This window comes from Phocoena sinus, chromosome 4 (assembly GCF_008692025.1).
Source record: "Phocoena sinus isolate mPhoSin1 chromosome 4, mPhoSin1.pri, whole genome shotgun sequence".
NCBI lineage: Eukaryota > Metazoa > Chordata > Mammalia > Artiodactyla > Phocoenidae > Phocoena > Phocoena sinus.
Genome location: NC_045766.1, coordinates 27,545,651 through 27,567,671, shown reverse-complemented (window position 1 = coordinate 27,567,671; position 22,021 = coordinate 27,545,651). Strand labels below are relative to the sequence as shown.

The window sequence follows — 22,021 nt, the reverse complement described above, 5'->3', positions numbered from 1 at the left end:
AAGGGAGGGGACCTGAGGGGAGAAGGGTAGACGCCGTTGGGAGGGGGAGAGGGAAAATAATTCTTCAAAAAAGAAAAGTCAGTCCTCTCCTCTCCTGTTCGTGGAATATCCAAGGGGAACGTTGACAAGAGGGTATTTTTAGGAAACGCGTCCAAATATACAGAGTAAGAGTGAATGTGAGAAAAAAAAAGTTGTGGGTTGTAGAAGTTATCAAGTGGGATTTGCGGCGCTCTCTGCAGGAAACGCAAGCGGCTCCAGTTCAAAGCCACATGCACCAACGTGACATATAAGCCATTAAAATATCATCCTGACGGCTCATTTCTGCTTCATCATACATTCCCTAACTGCTTCCCGAAAGCTGGAAAAGGAGAAATGAAAGATGCCCGCCTCGCTGGAACCACAAAAGAGAGGCTTGGAGGGTTTTGTGGTCCCCCTCAGGCACCTCAAAGTGATGTGCAGAAATGAGGCGATCCCGGCAACAGGTGGAGTGGGGTAAGTGCGTGAGTCTGGGGGGCAGACAGACCGGACCTGTACCCCCAGCAGCGGGGTAGGAGGCACCCAAACCCCACTGGGGTAAGAGGCCCATCTAGATTTTTCCCCCATCCCCTCCCTCCGTAGCCCCCCAACCGTGGGTACAGGCCCCACCCCGCTGACACTGAGGGGAGGAGGGGGCCCTTCCGCCGAGAGGCTACGCTGGAGATGAGTCCATCCCTTCTTCTGGGGGGCGGTGCAAGGGGGACGAATGGGGCTCCCACTGGCACGCGGACCAAGGGCAGCTTGTTGCCTGCCCGCCTTCCCTCCCCTCTTTGTAAATCGCCTGGGTGCCCCACCGTTGGCCCAAGAAGGGGAGTCGTGGCCCAGAGCTTCCCTCGCCCCGAGTGAGCTGGGCCCGCGCAGGAAGGGGCCCCTGCAGACTGCTTCTCCGTCCTGCCCCCGCGAGGATGGCAGGGAAAGACTCGGCTTCCCCTCTCCAGGGTCAAAGGAGCCAAGTTACCCCGGCTGGCAGCAAGATGATGGAGCTTCTCCACCGCTACCTGACTGGGGATGCCGGCTGGGTCAGCTGCGGGGCCCGCATCCTCGCCTTCTTGCAGTCTGGCCCTGCCTCAGGACGCTGACCGCTGGGACCCGCTCTCTGCGCGCGGCGGGCTGTGGGTTTGGGATTTGACTTTCTTTCTCCCGGATGCGAACGAGGGCTACGACTGGCTCTCAAAGGAGAAGGCCGCAGCTACCTGGGATTCTGGCCACTACCCTAGACACATGGAGGCCCTGGAAATTAGGGACAAGTGGGGCGGGAACAGAGTCAGGCTGTGAAACAAAGCTAGAACTGCCCCGAAGGGAAAGTTTGGGGTTGATGAATGGTCCATGGGGACATCTGGGAGCCAGCAAGGTCTTTGGAATGGAGAAGGGGCGTTGGAGGGGCTGGAACTTGGCCTGCACCGTCTGCAGGAAACTCCCTTTGGATCGCAAGGTCATATTTCTACCCCTTTCCCGACAGCATTGGCCTCAGAGCGACCTGCGAAGAGGCACCATGTTCCCTTCCTCTGTCTGGCTGCCGGCGGTTTGTGCGGGGGGGTGTTCAAAGGGATGGTTAAATGTCCAGGCTGGTCTTTCAAGCGACCCACTAACGCAGATTCTACTCTGGGCACACGGAGGTCGCCCAGTCTTCAGGCCCCAGCTGGGGGAACCTCAGCTTTTCCCTCTAGGGAACAGAAGAATGAGAAAAGGCCGTCGCACAACCCAGCCTCACAGCCCAAATTCCTGGTGTTTGAGGGCCTGATGAAGGGGAGCCAGGGAGGTTCCGGGTGCAGCTGGCGACAGCAGGCCACGGGAAGAGGCCGGAGCCGTTTTGCCTTTAGCCAGGGAGCTCCCAGACAGCCTGCAGGACCCCTGCTCTGCACCCGCCCCGCCGGCCGAGCTGTGGCCGAGAGGCGGACATGCCTTTGCCGGCGCTCCTGCGGCTTAATCTGTGTGGAGCAGTGGGGAAGTCTCGGGGACTGAAGTCGCTGGCTTGGGAAGCAGGCTGAAGATGACCTCTGACCTTGGGCAGGCCTGCGCCTGTTAGGGCGACCCCACAATGTGCAGGCTTGGTGTTCCCCCCAAAGAAAAATGATGTCTTCTGCCTGTACCCACTGGCCCACTTTCATAGCTCTCCCCCGGGACGATCAATTACTGAAGCTCATTGGCACTCTTTTCTTGTCTCAAGGGAAAGAAGGCAGATTCCAATAAGTCCCCAGGTTGTGCTCCTGACTGGTGATTCAGTGCCCAGGGCTGGTGTGAGGAGACAAGTCAGGAACAATCTTTCGGGGAAAACCAAGCTGAACATTTTCAGGGCTTTTATATCCCTGGGTTGGCAAGGATCTCAGGTCCAGGGGCCCAGGGGCTGCTCCTAGATTCTCTCACCCCTCCTTCAGCGAGATGACTGGCTTGCTAAGTGGGGTCAGAGTTTGAACCAAAGGAGAAGATATTTACCCAGGTTCCATGCACAGGCCGGTGATGGAGCTGCTACAGGAGCAGCTTAAGGTTGGTCCCAGTTGCCTGAAGTCCAGCCTCTGAGACATTTGTTTGCATGCCTGTGGGTTTATAATGCACAAAAGACTGTCAGGACCTGGGGATAGAAGGGACCCAGGCCTCTTAAAGGGAGGGCTCGAGCAGCATTGTAGGTGTGGACAGAGTTCTTTAGGGAAACTCACACCCATTTCCCTCTGAAGCAAAAAAGTAAATTCTATTAGTTCCAACCAACCAGGACTTTTCCTGTGCCAGACATCCTGCCATGAGGAAATTTTAGAGCAAGGACACCCAGCACGCTGCCCTTCTGTAGGAATGCAAACTTGGGCTTTCTTTCTTTCCTGATTTGTGCGGGAAGGAGCTTATTACCTTTGGGGACAGATGCCTTTTGGTTAGAAAGAATCGAAAATAAATAAAACCCTCTGGGAAAAGGTGAGTCTAAACCCCTACTCCCACCCCTCAGGCTTGGACCCAGAAAAGAAGGGGGAGTGAAAGGTGAAAATACCTAAGCTAGTTCAAGCCCGGGTTGGCGGTTGAGGGAGAGAGAAAGAGATCTTTGAGCATAGAGAACTGGAAAGTCTTTGAGATAGCAGAGGTCCACTTGGATTTGGCCTGTGGTTCAACAAGTTAAACAACTGCTTGTTCTGTGGGCTGGAGTGTCAAGACAGGCAGACGTCCTCATTGACAGAGAGCTTGCTGTGTTTGTCCAGCCTGAGACCTTTTCAATGACTGTTTGTCTTTCTAGGCCAGATTGAGGTTTGGGGCTGGGTGAATTGCCTGTTTGGCTGTTCCACTGCCTTCAGCCTTGCCTGACAGATGCATAAGTCCCCAAGATGAGTTTAAGATTTTAAGGTGACCAAAGGCTGGATAGCTCTATCCAAAAAGTGAATTTGATAAGGAATGCAAATATTTTGGGGGTGGGGGTGGGTTATTTCTAAGCTGCTTAACTAAAAAATGTGGACAGCCAGGACCAATTGATAGAAATAATCTCCCCCCACCCCAAACTGGTGAATTTTATATTCACTTTCAAAAACCAACTGCGATGGCTTCCAGATGGGTGAGGGGGTGGAAGCCATGCGAGGGTTAGGGGATTCCACACCACCTTGGGCACAACAGGAGCTACACGCCTGCAAAGAAATTCCTCTCCCATCAGTTCCAACACTTACAACTCAATTTTTAACCTGCTAACCTCCCAGAGGACACCCAGCCCCCCTTCTCACTAAACTCAATTAATTAATGAACTTAAAGAAAATGAGGGGGGCTTCTCAGATTAAAAAGTTTAAATTCTGGAGTGAGAGACGTTTGAACACTGACTGACCGAAAGTGTGCTTAACTCTACCTGTAAGGGAGATCCACAAATAAGTTACGGATAAAAATCTAGTTGGGAAGTGATGATTTTTAATATTTTTTTATCAACCAGGATATATTATTTTGCAGTAAATATGGGTAGTTCCCAGCAGAAGACTCTTCTTTCACTTCCAAATTTGAAAATAGTCAAAGAAAACACTGAAAAGATCTTCAGACCAACACTTTCTTTCACTCATACATTCAGGCCACACAGTCTTGCCATACGAGCATGTAGGAAATCCTTTAACTAGTGACTGTCTCTCTTTTCTTCCCAAACAGGCTCAAAGTCAGAAAATGAGATACAAGACTTCTTTGGTGATGAGGAAACGAATGCGGCTTTACCGAAACGCCCTGAAAGAGTCAAGTAAGTTAATATCCTCTTTTGAATATTGGTTTGCTGAAGTTATTTTTTTAAGTAGGAAGTTATTTTTGTATGTTTTTTTTTTTTTTTTTTTGGTCTTTTGGTTATGTTGGTTGTGAGTTTGGGGGTGTTTCTTGAATTCCAATGAAACTTAGAACAACACCTTGGTGTTTGATACATTTGCACACAAATCAGCGACACAACGTCCCACCAGCAGCCAGCTAATCCCCCTCAATGTCTACTCATCTGGACATTCTAGAATTAATATTTGACGACTCTCTCATTGAAACAACCACCCCTGACCTTCTGCAGTTCCACTGTCACATTATTCTATGACATATTCATCTTGAATTCATTTCCGGACGATTTGATTGGAATGAGGTTTGACATGTATTGGCTTACATGAAAGGAGCAGACTTTGATCTTGGTGATGGGGTTTACATGATATGCATCATCTTTACCAGGGACACCAGCCTTCCGCAATGTGGCAGCCACGATGTTCCCACAATGTGGTGTCTGAACAGGGAGTGACTGACAGCCGCTCTGTCAGGAATACCTTCATTGTGAAGAATTTAATTTAATATTCCATTTAGAATAAGCATATGATTTAGGGTTGGGTGTTTCCCCTTTCAGGCATCTAGTTTCCCTCATTTCAACTACACCACCAGCTGATGGTTGCCTCCAAGGTATTCCCTTGTTGGTAGGAAATGCAACCTTCTTAATAAAAGTTAAATGGACAACTTAGGAAATGACTCTCTTCTATTATTTTGGAATGATTTGATGGCAAATTCTCTAGAGAGATGTGGTTATTATGTAAATTCCGTTGTTTTAATTCCTCAGTGCTGGTCTGGAAGATCCTTTAACAATGTTTCCTAATCAGTTGTCAAATGATGGTTTGCTGCGAAATTAAATTTTATCCAAGCATATTTTCTTTCATACGTACTTCCATTAATGATGATTAAAGCCCAAACTTCCATAGAAGAGGGGAGGAATATCTTCCTTTATCTTCAAAATCCTGACAGACCCCTTCTCTTCTGTGCGATGTGGGCATGGACCTACGGAAGGCTCCTGGGGCTTAAGTTGTTATTTTTCTCTCCCGCAAGACCAGAGACAACCTCTCACTGTAGGAATCTTGAATTCTGTCTGTGAATAGCCTACGAAGGGATTTGCCCCCTTATTTTGGATGGTACCCTGGCCAGAAACAGGGAAGAAAGGATTGAACAAGTGACTGCAGACCTAGATGCGCAATATTCAGGCAACAAGGTTTGTGCTTGGCCAGGCTTTGTGCAGTGGCCCTCAGCTTCTGGGATCCTGGCTCGGGCATAAGCTGCAACAGGATAATCATCATTTAGCATTGTTGAAAAGATCAAAATGGAAAAAATATCCCAGCTATTGATCTGAAATCTCCCGCATTGTTTCCTTTCCAAGGAAGGGAAGTCAGACATTCCCCCACTTAAGCCAGTGATATGAGGAGCTATAACAGATGGTAGGGCCACCAAATATATTTCTATACAGCAGGACTAGGAAATCACTTTAGTTTATGATGTTTCTTTGTCACAGCTTGGGTAAACAAAGGTGCTTAGGGCATGATTTCGAGGTCTGGAGGGATGTTTGGAGTCTGGTGGTGGAACTTGCTCCAAATAGGCCCCCATGAAAACCCCCAGTGGTTCTTGAAACTCTGCTGAAGATCTCTGAGCTGCAAATGTATCTTTTTTTTTTTTTTTCTGCAAATCAAGCAGAAATGTGGACTCAACAATGCTATAACCCCCAGCATGGTTAGGAATAGAATGCTTCAGCCAAACATTTGGTATTAGGGGTAAGTGTGGTGAGATAACTTTTGAAAGAAAAGTTCTGAGCACCACTGAGGGACACCACTACTTAGCCTGCCCAATGAATAGTCAATGAAACGTGGAATCCTTGCTACCTGGGCACTGGAAGACTCAAAGGAATGGCCCTGAAAGCTAAAATATGCCTCACTGACATCGGTGCCCCATCTGTCATCTGTGATTAGCTGGATACTGCTTTGGGGCTTATTTCAGAGATACGCCTTGAAGACCCTTATGTAATCACCCAAAGTTCCCTATTTATAAATATTAGTGAGTAACATGGCTTTTTTTTCTCCCGATCTCTGTCCCTGAGGAAATGTCCCTCTGGGAGAATGCTTGGTCCCATTGCTGTGTTCAGCCAACCAAGGTGTGAACCGCGTGGCTTCAAGGCACTTGCAAAGATTAGGTAACCTTAGCGACCTTAGGTCAACTGACCCCTGACTATTCAAGAAGCATCTACCCGGGATGGGTCCAGATGTTTTCAGTGCTTCAAAAGAAGTCTGCATCTGGGAAGGAGCTCCATGGGGCCAGGTTACTGTCGGTGAATTTGGCTGAATCAGATGTATCTGCCCTTTCACTGTTGGCACAAAAAGCCATACACATGTTCAAAGCTTTTCAAGGGTAAACTTATCAAGAGAGACTGTAGTGAAGTAACAGTCTATTGTATATAACTTCTGCTTCTTAGCCCTGGAGTCTGTGGAGTCAGTGCTTAGAATTCGGGGTGGGGGGGTCCCACAGATTTGGATGGGAAAAAACGCATCTTTATTTTCGCCACCTTCTAATGGAATGTTATAGCTGCTTCTTCTGTTATGAGTGTGGGCAAAAGCACAGGGTTATTAAAGTTCACTAGCTTCACCAGGTTTCCAAAAGGGTCCACAACCTAAAACAACTTGAATACTCCTGTTCTGTACTATTATTCAAAGCTTTTGATGCAGGTGTGGTCACGGTGTACATATTAAGTGCTTCGTTTTTGTGCAAATCAGAGTTTTAATGGAAGCCAAATTAGATGGTTAGTTTGACAAACATCCTGAACAGTAGGTTGTAGATTGCCAACTTTCGGATGGGAAAGAATATTTTCACTGTTGGACTACTGCATCATTGCCCCAGCACTTAGGCCTCAGTGCTGCTGGAGGGGCTGACTAAGTTCTATGTTGATGAATGGTTAGGAGAAAGTGCTGGGCAAGGGGCCCCAAAGAGGAATATGCTGGTTTGTTTTTTTGTTTTGGTCTTTGTTGTTTTCAGAACCCTTCATGGGTTTGCCTAGACAACTGTATCATTCAAAAGACACCTGCGTGGTGAGAAGCCTTGAAACCAGCGCTTTGAGGAAGGGAAAACGGGGCAGGAAAACAGAGAGGAGGCACCTGTGGGCAAAAGGGATAAACCGCAGAAAGCGAGAGTGTGGGAGAGGGTGAAAGCCAAGAAAGGAGACAAATCCTCCAAGTCTAGTCTCAACACTGCTGTGTGGAAGCCCTTGGTTTCCAGAGCAGAAGGGCTTCAGCTGTCAAATGCTCTCCTTCAACTTTTTTTTTTTTTTTTTTAATGCTAACTCAGCATCTATTGGTAGCTTGCTTAAGCCCTTCCGGCCGGAGGAGCAAAAAGACCTGGACTTGTCAAAGCCGAGGAAAATTGTTGTGGAAGTTAATCCCTCGCTAAATTGCAGCACTGAGCCAGGAACAATGCATTAAATGAAGAAAGGCTCAAAGAATCTGCCAACCATTATAAATAAGTTAATTATTTTTAAAAATTTAAAAGAAACCGTTATTTACTGACCAGGAAATGTTTAAGAATAGTTCTTGGTGCTGGAGATGGCTGGGGCAGCTCAATCAACTTCATCAGAGTTCCTTGTAATCTGTCCAAACTTCTCACCTCTGCTAGGGGAGTGGGGTCTTTTACTCAATCCTTCAAACTTCTCTTAAAAACCCAAGTCTTTCATTGCTTTGAGGGCACTTTCTATGGCTGCCGGGGAGCCCCGAGAGAACTTAGGTTGGCATTTTCGGCTACTGAGTGCAACGCAGGCTTGAGGGCCAGCAGCACTTTAAATCGCCGGGCGATGCAGCCGGCCCTAGCCGGTCGGCACAAACAAAGGACACTCCCCCCTGTTTACGCCACACTCGGCTAGTCCAGCACTGAAGGTTTCTTCCACCGGCCGATCCCCGCCCCAAGACAGAGGAACCCGCAGCCCGGGAGGGCATCCTGCGAGAGGAGGCCGTGGCCCGAGGTCGCTCTCACAGCCTGGGCCGGGAAACGTGACCTCGGCTCTAGGCAAGCGAGTAGAGACAGAGACTCCGGCCGCGGGCAACAAGTGGCCAGAGGGAGCTCAAAGTGGAAACGATTCTTAAGTTCCCTTTTCCAAAGGCTCCGCCCGGCGGCAGAATACAGAGCTCAGGACCGCAATTTGATAGTGGGAGAGAGACCTGGGGTGGGGACCCGCTCCGCCTCGCTGCGCTCCCCTCGCCTTTATTTCTTTGGCCCGTCGCCCGCTGGTCGGTGTGATTTGCGGCGGGAAGGATTCTTAGGCCCTCTTGGGAGGGCGGTGTGGGTTCGAAGCTAGCCTCTCCCAGGTCATCACCGTCTCCGGCCCAGTCCTGGGGCTCGGCTCAGGGCCAGATTCTTGGGTCCGCCAGTCTCTGGGCGCTCCAGGCACCCGGAAGGAGGGGCCGGCAGGGCTAAGTGGGAAGGATGGAGTGGGGAGAAGACAGAGGGGGAGGGGAGAAGAAAGGATCCAAGTAGGAAGGCGAAGTGTGCTCAGGGGTTTCGTGGAACTGAGAGCGAGAGCTAGAGAAAGAAGGAGAGCGAGAAAGCTGAGCGACGCGAGAAAATTTGGAAAAGCGAGAAAACAAAATTAGGCGCAAGGGCTGTTAGCCTAGGATCGCCCCCGCTCCCGGCCTCCTAGTCTGCAGCCGCCTTTCCTCCCTGGATCCCGGCCCTCGCCTCCTCCCGACTCCCGGGACAAGCTGCCGAAGCAGGCCGCAGTCCCCGCGCTCCGGGTGCTGTCCATCGGCCCCAGCAGGGCTGGGGGGTCCGGTCTGCCCGGAAGGACTTTACGTGCAGCGCAACGCCCCCTCCCCAAAGCCGTGGGGAATGGAGGCATAACCCAGCCCCGCTCACTTCCAAGAGCGGCGAGGCAGAGCAGATCTGCCCAGCTTTCGGGGAGAGAAGGGGGAGGGGGCTCACGAGTAGAGAAAAGAATCCGCGCCCGGGTCAGAGCGCATGAGCAGTAGAAGCGCGAGCTGGGGGGTGGGGAGGGGAACGGGAGCAGTTGTGACTGTGTGTGTGTGTGTGTGTGTGTGTGTGAGAGAGAGAGAGAGAGAGAGAGAGAGAGCGAGAGAGAGTGTGTGTGTCCCCGTGCAGAGGGGCCTGTCATCGCTGACGTCGGACAGGGACGCGGGCCAATGGGCGACTTAGGCGATTGTTCCTCTCGGCGGGCCCGGGCCACGGCCCCGAATCTCTATTCACTATCTCACGCGCCCCGCTGCTGCCTCTGTAGTGTACAGGATTTCAAGTAGGCATTAAAGACTGATAGGGAGAAAAAAAAGTCACAACCCAAAACTTGAGGTGGGGGGGAACTTTGCAGAAGTTGTCTATGGCTGTTCTTTCCCCTCCCCGCTGTCAGGTGACGGTGGCGTGAGCGCCCCGACCTAAGGAGCTCCGGGGAGTCCCGGCCAGGATGCAGCAGGCCTCCCTCTCCCAGCCGAGCTGGGCACTGAAATTCGTATATATGGCCGGGGCTCTTGGGCACCACCACCACCTACAACATCACCACTTCCCCCACCTCCACTCCCCCGCAGGGCGCCGCGGCCCCGAGGGCCTTGGGGAGTTGGCCGCCAAAGCGCGCTCGGAGCGCCAGTCGGACCCCTTTGGAGCAGAGCCCAGGGGCACCCAGCAACCCACAGCCTCAGCATTGCGCACCCCACTACCCCTTCCACCCACCCCGCCGCCACCATCACTCTCCTGCTCATGAAGCGACAGGGGGCTCTACCGAACAGCCGCCCAGCCGGACCGCGGTGGAGGCGCTTGGCCTCGCGTTGTCCGCCCGGATCGCAGCCGCCGCAGTCTGGCTTTCGGTGCCGGCGTTGACCACCGAGGCCGTGGTGTGGCTGGGCTGGGCCTGCCCCCTGGGGCCGGGTAGGACGCTCAGCCCTCGCCACCTGTTCTCACTCGCGCTATTTGTCTCAACAACAGGTAGCAGCTCCGGACACCATGGCCCCCAGCTCGCTGCCGCCTCCAGCCCCTCGGTGTTACCGGGCTTTCACGAGCAGCCTCCCCAGGCCTCCCCTAGCTGCACTTTGAACGGACTCCTGCGTCTGGGGCTCCCCGGAGACATGTACGCACGGCCCGAACCCTTCCCGCCGGGACCTGTGGCCCGCAGCGACGCCCTGGCAGCTGCCGCAGCCCTGCATAACTACGGGGGCATGAACCTGACCATGAACCTCGCCGCACCCCACGGTCCCGGCGCCTTCTTCCGCTACATGCGCCAGCCCATCAAACAGGAGCTCATCTGCAAGTGGCTGGCGGCCGACGGCCCCGCACCCCCGCGCCTCTGCTCCAAAACTTTCAGCACCATGCACGAGCTGGTCACGCACGTCACCGTGGAGCACGTCGGAGGCCCTGAGCAGAGTAACCACATCTGCTTCTGGGAGGAGTGTCCGCGCCAGGGCAAGCCCTTTAAAGCCAAATACAAACTTGTAAATCACATCCGCGTGCACACGGGCGAGAAACCCTTCCCTTGTCCTTTCCCGGGGTGTGGCAAAGTCTTTGCTAGATCAGAAAATCTCAAAATACACAAAAGAACTCACACAGGTCAGTATTCGCCACTGTCTGTCTCGTTCGGACCCTCTGGGGAGGCAGGGGGCCTCTTCTGGGCCCTCCGAGCTGGATTTCCTCAAGTTCCACCTGGGCGGGGAGGGGGGATATTTTGGTGTTTCCATGAGCCAAGTTCATAAAATATTAATTATGCCCTTCAATTAGAATCACAGAAGTTTCCTGAGGCTGTGTGTGGGAAGGATAGTATGAGATTTCTGCTCTGGGGGTTGGGAAGGGGATGCTTGGGTTTCTGTGTGTGCAAATGTGTGGTCCCTGCTTACGGAGTTTGATTTTAAGGTATTTTAAAGGGCACTGTTCCCCAAAGTTGTAAAGACATAGGAACAATTTAAATTTTCCCTGTCCCTTTGGAATTGTGTGAGGCACACTCTTCCAATAGTCAGCCTGACAGCCTGACTGCCACCTGAATGGAGAGCGCACCAGGCCCTTAGTGACTTCTTTAGGATTTGAGGGTCTCATGGGCTAATTTTGCCCCGGTTTTGGAGCCTTAGCGACCCACACTCGGGACGTTTCACAAACCCTCCCTTTTGCTTTAGCAGAGACCCAAGGAGACTCATTCACCTTAAATGTCATTTACTGAGCTGTTAAGTGAAATGGGGACATGTGTCAACCATATCTGTTACTTCTAGTTAACAGAAAGAAAAGGAGCCCTCTCAAAAGCCTGCAAAGTTGAACTCCTCTGGCCAGAAACATCTCTAATTAATGCAATTGCAAGGAGAAAGTTTTCACACTTCCCAGAACAGCCTGTGAAGTTACATTAATTAGTTTAGCAGCCCGATGTTTGTATTCTTCTTAGCTAGGGTTTTCTTGCCCTGGCTTCCTCAAAGTTTAAAAAGTCAACATCTCCCCTCCTCCATTTTGGGTGCGGGAGAAGGGGACCGATGGGGGAGACAGAGGGGATGAAATAAGTTCCAGCTTGGTGCCCCACTTCTACTCCCTGGCACTCTGCCTTACGCACGTCTATTCTTGGTGAAAACATCCTCAATTATTAGAGTCAAAGAACTCACCCAGGTTGGCACTACCCGGGAAAGAAGCTTGCTAAATCCCACCTTCTCCGCCCAAACCCTTCAGTCTTGGGGAAGGTCCCTGGCTAGGACATTGGCACACTCGGAGGCCAGATTAAAGTCCACTTTTAAGTCTCCTACTTTATTTCGGAAATGTATAGTTTTTCTGAGCTGTTTCCAGGATTCCTCCCCCCACAACCTCTCGCAAGCATTTGTCCCCCCACTCCTCCCTCCCTCCGATTTTTATCCAGGGGAAGAAGGACAGAAGTGAGACCCAGATCGCCGCCCTCAGGCTCCCTATTCATTGAGCTGGCGGCCCGCACCACGAAGGTAGACTCGAAGTCCTGAGCCAGAGTAGGAACTCATTTTTAATGACAGGGGGGTTTTAAACAAACTTTTACTGCTCTTTGCCGGCCTACTGTTTGAAGTCCGTGAAGCAGAAAATGGTTAAATTCTCAGTGCAATCGACCTACAGCAGAGAATCAAGTTCAGTGCGCCCGAGCTGGCTCAGGTTTGCGCCTATTCAGAACAGAATTCTAAGTGCATCCTTTCCCTTTCCACTGGCAGTCCTGATTCATTATCACCGGAGTTAAAAAAAAAAAAAAATCTACAGAGCCTCTCCTGTTTGGGCGTTTCCCTCAAATCCTCCTCCTAAGTAATGAAAAGAGGAGAAAACAACAAAATGTTTCTCAAATGGCAATAGACCTCACTACAAATTATTCATGAAGACGGTTCTCGATTCAACAGGAAAATAATTGCCTTTTCAAATATTAATGGCGTTTCATTTCCTCGAGTCGCGGAAGCGGCGAATAGGCTGCTTTCTCAGGAGTTGAGATTTTTCGGGATCTGAATCCCGGGCCTGGCTTCGGGGGCAGCGGCTCCGATCCCACTCCGAAAGCTTTCGCTTTGCGGCGGTCACAGAAATCCCGGAACAATGGTGCCGCCGCGAGGGAGACGCGGGCCTGCCGCCTTTCCCGGAACCCCTGTGTTGCGGGCTCACCCCACTCTCCCAGGCAGTCGGTAGAGGGAGGTAGGGCTGGGATCCGAGGCAGAGGAGAAGAGACCGCGCCGGGGCGGAATGCTCGCACAGCCCGGCCCAGCCACAAGTGCGAGAAAATGGCGCGACTCGAACCGCCCCGCCACTGACAACTTTGTCCGGCGGGCCTGGCGCCGGGCCGGGTCAGGAGCCTCTCGCGGCTGCTGAGGCTCTAGGAGGAGACTCCGGGCCTTTTAGGACTCAACCTCAGGTCCAGGCTACTCAGGGCGGGCTGCGGGATCCCGGCCCAACCCTGCTTCTCCACATCCATCCACCCACCCACCTAGGGCTCAGCGCCCAGATCTGGTGGGAGGGAGAGGGCGGGAGGCTGCGTGTTGGGTGGGGCGGGGGTGCGCAGAGTTAGGCTAGGAGTCCGGGGCTCCTCCCGCTGCTGGGGAGAGGCCGGGAGGGCGCGGGGGCGCGGCCTCACCTGGCCTCCCAGGGGCCTCGGAACTTCCAGGCTGCCCATATCACCTTCAGTGCCCTGCTTTTTTCGCCTCAGTACCTCGTCTGGAACGAAATCATTGTTTCTGTTTTACATGAATGTCCAACAAGGCGGTCACAAGATGGGATATGTGTGTGTGGGGGGGGATATTTGGGGGGTGGCAATCAACCTCAAATTCTATTTCTCCTCTGTTGTCTTAGCAGATCTTGATTTCTTTTGCAGGTCCTGAATTACATGATTCTTGTAAGTGATTTTAGAAAGAAAAGACAGAAGGAAGGGAGGAAGAAAAGTTTTAGTTTTGCAGATGCTAACAGGGATCAGAGGGGAGAAAACGAGGGGCACATAGGGTTTATTGTGCATCTTTCTAAATAAAACTGTACCGCTGTGCCGAGAAGCGGCAGATGCCAGCACTGTCCAGTGTTCCACTGTGCGAACAATACTCCTGCAGCGGGAGGACGCAGCGGCCGCGCAGTGCAGGAGCCCTGGGCTCTAACCCGCTGCCGTGCGGAGGCGAGGGTTGTGCGCAAACCTCTGGCTCTACCTAAGCCTCAAGAGGACTCGGGAGTAGGGGCTTTGTTTATTCAAACCTGCCCCAAAGCACCCATCTTTCCTGGAAGCGGCGGGAGAAGCAACCCCAAAGGCAACATTCCACCAGCCGGGCATCTCTCCCTCCTTAGCCAGACGCTTGGTAGTCTCTCCCTCAACCCAGGGCGCCCGGTAGCATCCATTTGTTGCAGCACGCGGACATTTCTTTCTCTCCTTCCTTTAGCATCTGCAGCTCCAGAGGAACCTGGGCTTCCGGGTTCTTGGGGTCCTTTCCTCCCCCACACGCTAGCAAATCCAGCCGGCGGTGAGCTCCCGGCTTGGGACTCTGTCCTCGGCCAATATTTCCACCCTAGCGCGCGCTCGCGCCTTCCCGCGGCTCTACAGGGCATCACACCACTGATCAGAGCCCCTCCCGGGCCTACCCCGGCTGCCCGCTTGCCCTCCGGTCCGCGGAGCCAGGCCTCGCCTGATCGCAGCAGCTGCGCTCATCCTGAAGCCACCGCGACCACGGGAATGGCCCCGGATCCCGCTTGGCCCGGGCAGAACCTGCCTTGCCGGTTTCTCGGCTCAGGCTGGGGAGACCGGACCGTGGGCCATGGGTGGTCTAGGGAGGCCGCCCGGCCTCTCGCAGTGAGTTAGGACTGGGAGAGCCGGCTCTCCGCGGCGGAGTCTCCGGGAAGCCGCTGGAGCAGCGTAATAAAATATTATTGCCGGCGCGAGTATCTGGAGGGATCCCGGACGGTTTAGGCAAGATTTGAAGAATGCTACTAAATGTTTGCCCTCAGGGGGTAGAGGGGAAGGGGGAGGGGGCTCTAGTCCCCGTAAAAATCGCGTCTGAAGTGAATTGCTCAGAGTACCTTTCCCTGCAGCACGAATGCACATCATGCACATGCCGTGTGCATCGGCTGCGCATCCTGGTATTATTCCATCGCTTTGGCGTTTGCACAAAACCTACTTTAAGAAACACTTTGGGCCAGGATGTGTTTGGGGTGGACCGCTGGGCGGGGAGTGGGGAGCAAAGGCATTTGGCTGGAACAGCAATTTTGAGCAGATGCGAGCTCCTCAGTCAACTCTATTCTCCGGGCAAAGGCGCTTCTGGCTCCAGGTGGAGAAAATCTGGAGGAAAACAAACGGAGTGGATCAGGATTTTCCAGGAAGGAAACTCGACTAAGATGGAGTCTTTGTTTCTCCTGCTCCGTCCCCTCCCCCCAGGTCCCGGCGGGAGAAGGGGAGGGGGGGAGGCGTGCAGGAGGAAGCTCAGGGGGCGCGCTCTGAGCGGGGAAAGGGGGTGCCGGGCTTGCGGCGCCGGGGAAAGAGGTTTCTGAATTTTTTGGTGGCTCTCTTCCCAAAAATGGCAGAGAAATTGGGGTAGGGTAGTGAGGCCGAGCCGGGGCCACAGCCCACGCGCACTAATGTCTCTGCGTTGCCTCCACCAGGGGAGAAGCCCTTCAGGTGCGAGTTCGAGGGCTGCGAGCGGCGCTTCGCCAACAGCAGCGACCGCAAGAAGCACTCGCACGTGCACACGAGTGACAAGCCCTACACGTGCAAAGTGCGCGGCTGCGACAAGTGCTACACGCACCCCAGCTCGCTGCGTAAGCACATGAAGGTGCACGGGCGCTCGCCGCCACCGCCCAGCTCTGGCTACGACTCGGCCACACCGTCTGCCCTCGTGTCGCCCTCGTCGGACTTCGGCCGCGAGCCCCCGGTGGCCTCCTCGGCGGCGGTGGCGGCGCGTAGCGCCGACCTGAGCGAATGGTACGTGTGTCAGGGCGCGGGCCCCGCCCCCGCTGCCCCCGCTGCCCCCGCAGCGCCCCCAAGCCCCGCGCAGCCACCTGGGCCCGCCGCCGCCGCCTTCGGTACCAGGGTTGCTGTTGCGGTTGCTGCTTCCGCGTACCCTGACTGCCAGGTCTAGGCCGGGTTATTGAGGCTTGAAGAGAGAGTGAGGAAGGAAGCAGGGAAGGCAGGAAGGGAGGAAGGTCACCACTAATAGTTGTTAGAGCTCAATGAATCTGCTGCTATAATGTCCATTGTCTTAAAATATCAATATGGTACCCATATGGATTCTACAGTCACATCCAGCACCGCCCCCCACCCCCAGACGCCCTCATGACTGGGTAGCTTGAAACCAGGGTTGGGATAAAGAAAATAGAGAAAGAGACAGGCAGAAGGTAAACAAGAAAACATATTAGGAGAGTTTCTGTGCAATCTTGGCCACTGCAGTCGGCAAAAGTAACACCGCAAAGTCCTTGTGTGGTTCACAGAATGGGAAATGTTTTCCTCGAGGCCTGGGCCTCCCGGATAGCCATAACTACTCCGTTCCCAGCTCCCAGTCGGAGCCTCCTCGGAAGTTCCTGTGGCGGGAAGGTGGCAGAGGGAATTCCTGAGCCGTTGTCTTCCGTCCTCTTTCCTTCCTCTTTTGCTTCCCTACACTTCCCCTCCCCCAGCTATTTAAATCCCAGATGCAAAATTTTCCAACCGCTTCAATAAAGGAGATGATAGGGAAGAGGGGGGAGGTTCAGCATCTTCCCTAGGGATTTTATGCCCCTCCCCCAGAGACTGGCCCAAGCACACAGAGACATCTGTCTGCCTGTCTGTCTGCTCTGTATGCATTATATACTGGGGGTAAGAGGGGAGTCCAAACAACAGGAATTACAGACAAAAGAGCGGTAAAGGGGCTTTAAGATTCAATGCTCTGAGGCCTCCTGAGAACAATCACCCTCTCCTCACACCCCACAGTTGTTGAGGAGCTGCCTGTGGAATCTTTTGGGTGCTTGGCATTGGGGGTGCAGAATGGGCCAATGATGTCACTGAGGCCAGACCTCCACAGCAAAGGGATCCAGCTTAGGCTACAGAGTCTGGATGAATCACGTCAATTCTGTGATGGTCTTTGTCAAAAATTGCACAATGTTGGTCTTAGTTTAAAATTTTAAAAAGGCGGGGGGGGGGAGGGGAACAAGAGATGAACTGCAATAATAAATGTTTTAAAGGCAAACACTCAATGGGTCTAGATTGAATGTGTATGTGATATGCTGGGTACCAAATCCCCTGAAAAGGAACCAGATGTTGGGGGCAGGGAAGAGAAAAAATCTGTGCAGTTGTTGCCAAGGGGGGAAAAAAATCAGGGCCTGGTTCCCAGTCTGTCACCCTCTGCAGGGAGGGTGGTGCTGCTTCAAATTCTTGCTAAGATTTGGGGGGGGGGGAACGTGAATAAAACGGAGGGGAAAAAAGTTTTGGTAGACCCATCCCACTCCCCTAAGAATTTGGAGATAAGTAGGGGTGTGGTACTCCTACCTAGGGGGAGCCCCCAAAGAGCTCAATTTAAAAAGCTGAGCCCAGCAAACAAACCCTGATTCTGTCACTCTGCTGAATTTTCTTCTGTTCTTTCCTCTTCAGACACCATTCGAAGATTCTCACTCCTGCCCCGTGGCCGCACACTTCCATCAGATAAATAACATCCTAACTGGAGAGGGACTGTTTTCATTACTCCTAATAAAAACCAGAATCTTCCAAATACATCCTTAGTGAATCCGTCCTTGTGGAAGGGTGTCTGCAATCCCCTTCCCGCCCTGCCGCCACTACAATAGGGCCCAGAGGTCTCCTAGCCAAGGGCCCACGGTCGGCAGCAAACAACTCTTTCCCATCGGGAAACACCCGCCCCACCGCCAAGGTGCAGAGGGCATCTGGGGAACTTGCTTCTGAAGATGTTAAAAAATTTCCCCCTCTCCAAACAGGACTCCTTTCTTTCTCTTCTATTTCTAGGCCCCATTTTGCCTCCCACCCCCATCCAAAATAATGAAATAAAATAAAAATGCATAGTCGGTCACTAATCGCCTTTAATTTTTCATTTGCTTGTTACAGATGTCCACCGCGTTGCTCGCAAGGTAATCTCGCCCTGCGCAGCTGAGTGCCCGCATCTTGCGCCTGCGACATCAAAGGGCCCGCGCACAAAGCAATGTTTCTTCGCCACGGTGCATCTTCATGGTAAGTTAGGATTTCTATGGCAATGGGCAAGTCGCACTGAAATCCTGAAAGGCCGAGCCTGGAGCCCGTCCAGGCTTTTCATTAAGGACATAATATTTACGTCTAACAGGCCTTTTTTCTTGTGTATACAAGTATATATTTTTGTTTGACGCGGACTAAATCATTTTCATTTAATTTCCGGTAAACAAAACCCACGCGAATGGGCACTTGTTCCCGATCATAATAAAAATGGATAATAATGTGAGGGAAGAAAAGGGCCGCTTGAATCGCCGCTCAGCTCCCTTTGTTTCTGCTTTCTGCGGTGATCAGAGGGCGCATTTGGGTTTGATGGCGAGTTTCTAAAGGCGAGGAAATGGTTTGTAAGAGGGGAAAGAAAAGGAGAAAGGTCTAATCAAGCTCGGGTTGTTCAAAGAGTCGGGTTTTGGGGTTGAAAGTGTGAGTTTGACGGTGCATCAGCATGCCGCGTTAGGCTCGCCATGGAAATGCGCGCGGGGAGCGGCCGCTTCAAAGGCGGCACACTTCACTGCAGACACTCTATTAAGATACATTTGCGCTGACCTTTGCTTTCACGCCATTTAATACTGTCACTGTGCTCTCCAGTATATACTTCCTCCTTAGGACCTGCCTCGCCAGCATTTAGGGGTTCACCTGGCACTCCGATGGGGGCGGGGAAGGGGCGCTTTGGCAGCAGGGAAGCTTTCAGGAAAGGGAGGAGACAGACTCGTGCATCTTGACTGCGCCCCAAAGAGGCTCCAGGGTCAGAAGTAAATAACTTTAGGACGAGCTCAGAAGCTTAACAAATGAGCATCCCCAGCTCGGTTTTGTGCCAAGTGCCTCTCAGCATCTTGAGCGTGTTGGAGGCCGGAATTTCAATGGGACTTGGGGGAAGGAAAGGAGCCACCCTGGATGAGTCTGGGCAGTTCAGACTGTGCCTTTGGGACATTTTCACTCTGGCCCCCAGTCCAGCCCATTCTGCCCCTCTATCCCGGAAGTTTCTCACAGACCCCCAAACTTGTTTCTCCGCAGGGTGGGGTGTATGGTACCCCTCAGGCCTGCTCTGGCCCTGGGCACAGACTCCAGAGCCCAAGGCCAAGGGGATAGGGAAGATGGCAGGAAAGTTAGAAGTCCATGTTCCCTTAATTGTCTTGTTGTTTATTTTATCCAAGTACCCCAGTGAATAGGGGAAAAATAAACACGGTGGAAAAAAAATCAAACAGTGGAGTCTTCTTTAGTGCCAGTCCTTGTGGTTGAATAAAAAGGATGGTCCGCTTTCTATTGAGCTGAGAAATCTTTGAAGTGGGAGTTATTATCTGAGACATTCCTGCTTGTCGTCCTAACAACGCTGATGAAACGTAAAAGGTTCTTTGTCAGCGATTTGTTCTCCTCTCTGTCAAACTCCCTCTGCCCCGTTAGTTTCAAACCGTTTCTAAAGAGATAAAATCTAACTTTTTTTAAAAAAAATACATGCACATTACACTAACTGATAACTTAGGGCCAAGTCCTGCTAAGGGAAAAACAAAAGCAATGCAGAGACATCAGGTCCAGAGCCTGTGGAGGTGTGCAGATGTTGAGGGGCCCTTTGCCCAGGCTCTGGGACAGGAGGGAAAGAATGCAGAGACAGCGCAGGCAGAGGGTATACACCCTAAGCCTACACTGTATGTCTGCTTCTCTCTTCTCTGGTCTGCACTCAATTAGTCCAAGTCAGGTCACCTAGAGACCCCTCAAGTTCCCAATATTCTTGCTCAGAATCCTTGGAACCAAGGCTGCAGCCAAGCAATTGTTACTATTTCCTGCTCCTTGGAAGACAATCTCTGCTAAAAATAGACCCATTGTGTGTTTCTTCCCACTAGCAGCAATCAGCAAGCTCTTTCTGCCATTAATAGAAAGGAGAGTGGCTTGAGGGAGAGAGACATTTTTATAATTTCCTGTTTTCTTCAGAATCTTGGCATTTGGAGTTCAGAAGGTCCACGACCCCAAAGTGCATGCAAACGCCCCCCTCCCATCCACATGTGCAGTTCTAAATTTCATATTGCACCCAAGAAAGAAACTTTCACCCGTCCAGCTTTCCCCAAACCTTCTGATGTAGTTTTAAAGGTGGTTTAAATAAACAAGGATGTTCCAGCCTCCCCACCCCGTGTGTGCTGACTAAATGATTTGTAAAGAAGTTTCCCCAAGCTGTAACCCATGCTGTTATTATAGTTGCTACAAAATGTTGTCTCTTATACTGATTTTTATTTGTTTACTTGAGGTCCCCATATGTTTGTTTATATTGCTAATTTATGGGACAATGTAATGATTGCAATGAATGTGAATTATACAGACGGGCAAATGTCTTGTAATCATAATTCACACACCCAAGAAAGCCTGACTGAAATCTTATACTATTTGGTACCCTCTCTAGCCACACTGTTTGTGATTTATCACCTGTCCCCTTAGCATCCTTAAATTATGAACTTGAAAGAAAAAAAAAAGTTGTTATGTATTTTACTGAAAGTGATTGTTGAATGAAAACATAGTTGAAAGCTGTGGTTTAATCTTGCTGTAAATATGTAAAAATGAATTAAAATCTGTGATTCCTTTTCCCTTCAAAGGCTTTTGTGTACATGGAGCTCCGTTTTGCTATTTTCTTTGGAAATAAACGATGTGATGTTCCCCTTCCCCTTTCGAATCCGAGTGTCCTGTTACTGCTTCATCATCTTGGGAGAGATTTGGGGCCCTTCCACAGCATCCCGTCTTCTTCCCTGCCTTCCCTCGGGGCTTCGCAGAGACAACTCTAAAGCCTAGTTGTTCGGGGCAACAAAAACACAGGGACCTACCTAAGCAGCCTTCGTAGAGAAGACTTCCCTCTATCCCAATTTCACCCCAATGACACTGGCACTCATTAACCGGTTTCCATTGCGGAAGAGAAGAATGTAAAACCATGCTCGCAGTGTCTTCCGAGAAAGGCTGCCTTCCGCGGCACCGCGCCCCCTCTCGCAAACCACCTCTGACTTCCCAGAGAAATGTCTGGTAGCTGGCGGGAATAAAACAAAGAAAAAGAAAAGGGCGGGTTGGCTCCAAGCCTTCCCTAAGCCCTAATGGGGTACCTTGGGCACAGTTGCCCGCAGGAGTCTTCCCAGCTGGACGCTCCTCTCTCTGGGAGTAGCGGATGCTCAGACCTCTCGACTCCCTACTCCCTTCAGAGAGCTGCGGAGAGCCAAGTCCTAAGACTGTGTGGCTACAGCCCACAGGACTCTTCTCTGAGCCCCGATTGGGAGACTGGGCTCGTCAGTGAGTTTTAGATCTTATCCAGCCCGGCCACTGGAGAAATTATTTCAGATGTATCAGAAGCACCTGAACCACCAGAGCCTTGCTGCACCCTCCCTTGTGGTCACTGAGCCTCCGGGCACTCGCGTGCCGGGCTCCCTTGCTCCTACTGCGCAGGCGCCGCATCCGCCTGGGCGGAAGAGGGAGAAGTCGGGTCTCCAGGGCCTGGCTGGGGTTTGGGATGCTCTGAGCGGGAAGACGACGGCTCTTGGGGTCTGGATGCTAGGCTCCCTTCGAGAACACCTGGGAGAACCAGCTTGTAGGGCAAGGGCGGCAGGCCTGCAGAGAAGCTTGCGGGAGGGACCTCAGCGCGCAAAGGTGCCAGGGCGACGCGCGGGTGTGAAAAGAGCGGCCCCGAGGGGACGGCCACTGGAACCGCCGCGACACGTCCGAGTCGGTGGGCGCCGCGAGGGAGGAGGTCCTTGGCCATTAGTCCTGGGATGAGCGCCCCCTCCCGTCCCTCTCGCCGAAGGGTCCCCCTCCTCCGGGTCCGGGACCAGTTAGAGGAGCCTCTCCTGCTGTTTGGGTCCCCCCGCCCGGCCTCTGTGGGAGAGCGCACTCAGGAAAGCCCTTTCACTGACGGAATCTTTGTGGTGGGAGCAGGTGGGGATGAGAAGGGCCCCGGGCACCCCGGGCCAGGGCTCTTCCAGGCTCGTCGCCTGATCCCGCTGTCTCCCGTCCGCACGGCCGCCCCAGGAAACGTCTGCCAGAGGAAACGTCCGCGCCTCCAGCTGCGCCTTCGCACCCCGCCTGGGACCACACTGTGCCACAGGGGCACCGGGGAGTCGCGGCCCAACCATCCCCGAGAGCTGAGAGGACAGTGTGAGGAAGGCCGCTGCCTTG

General features: G+C 52.4%; 1 protein-coding gene across 4 annotated transcripts; it reads left to right on the top strand.

Moving 5' to 3' along the window:
* Nucleotides 1-47: 47 nt before the first annotated feature.
* ZIC4 (Zic family member 4) lies at nucleotides 48-20,536 on the top strand. 4 transcript variants are annotated; one of them, XM_032630721.1, is made up of 5 exons: nucleotides 48-492; nucleotides 4,132-4,216; nucleotides 10,222-10,839; nucleotides 15,328-15,646; nucleotides 17,750-20,536. In XM_032630721.1, coding segments are annotated over exons 2-5 (1,008 nt in total). In that variant the 5' UTR covers nucleotides 48-492; nucleotides 4,132-4,146; the 3' UTR covers nucleotides 17,751-20,536. The 4 variants fall into 4 exon arrangements, with proteins under 4 accessions (XP_032486612.1, XP_032486616.1, XP_032486615.1 ...); XM_032630724.1 differs by lacking the exon at nucleotides 48-492 and adding an exon at nucleotides 1,442-1,468; XM_032630722.1 differs by lacking the exon at nucleotides 48-492 and adding an exon at nucleotides 2,614-2,937.
* The last annotated feature ends 1,485 nt before the right edge of the window (nucleotides 20,537-22,021 follow it).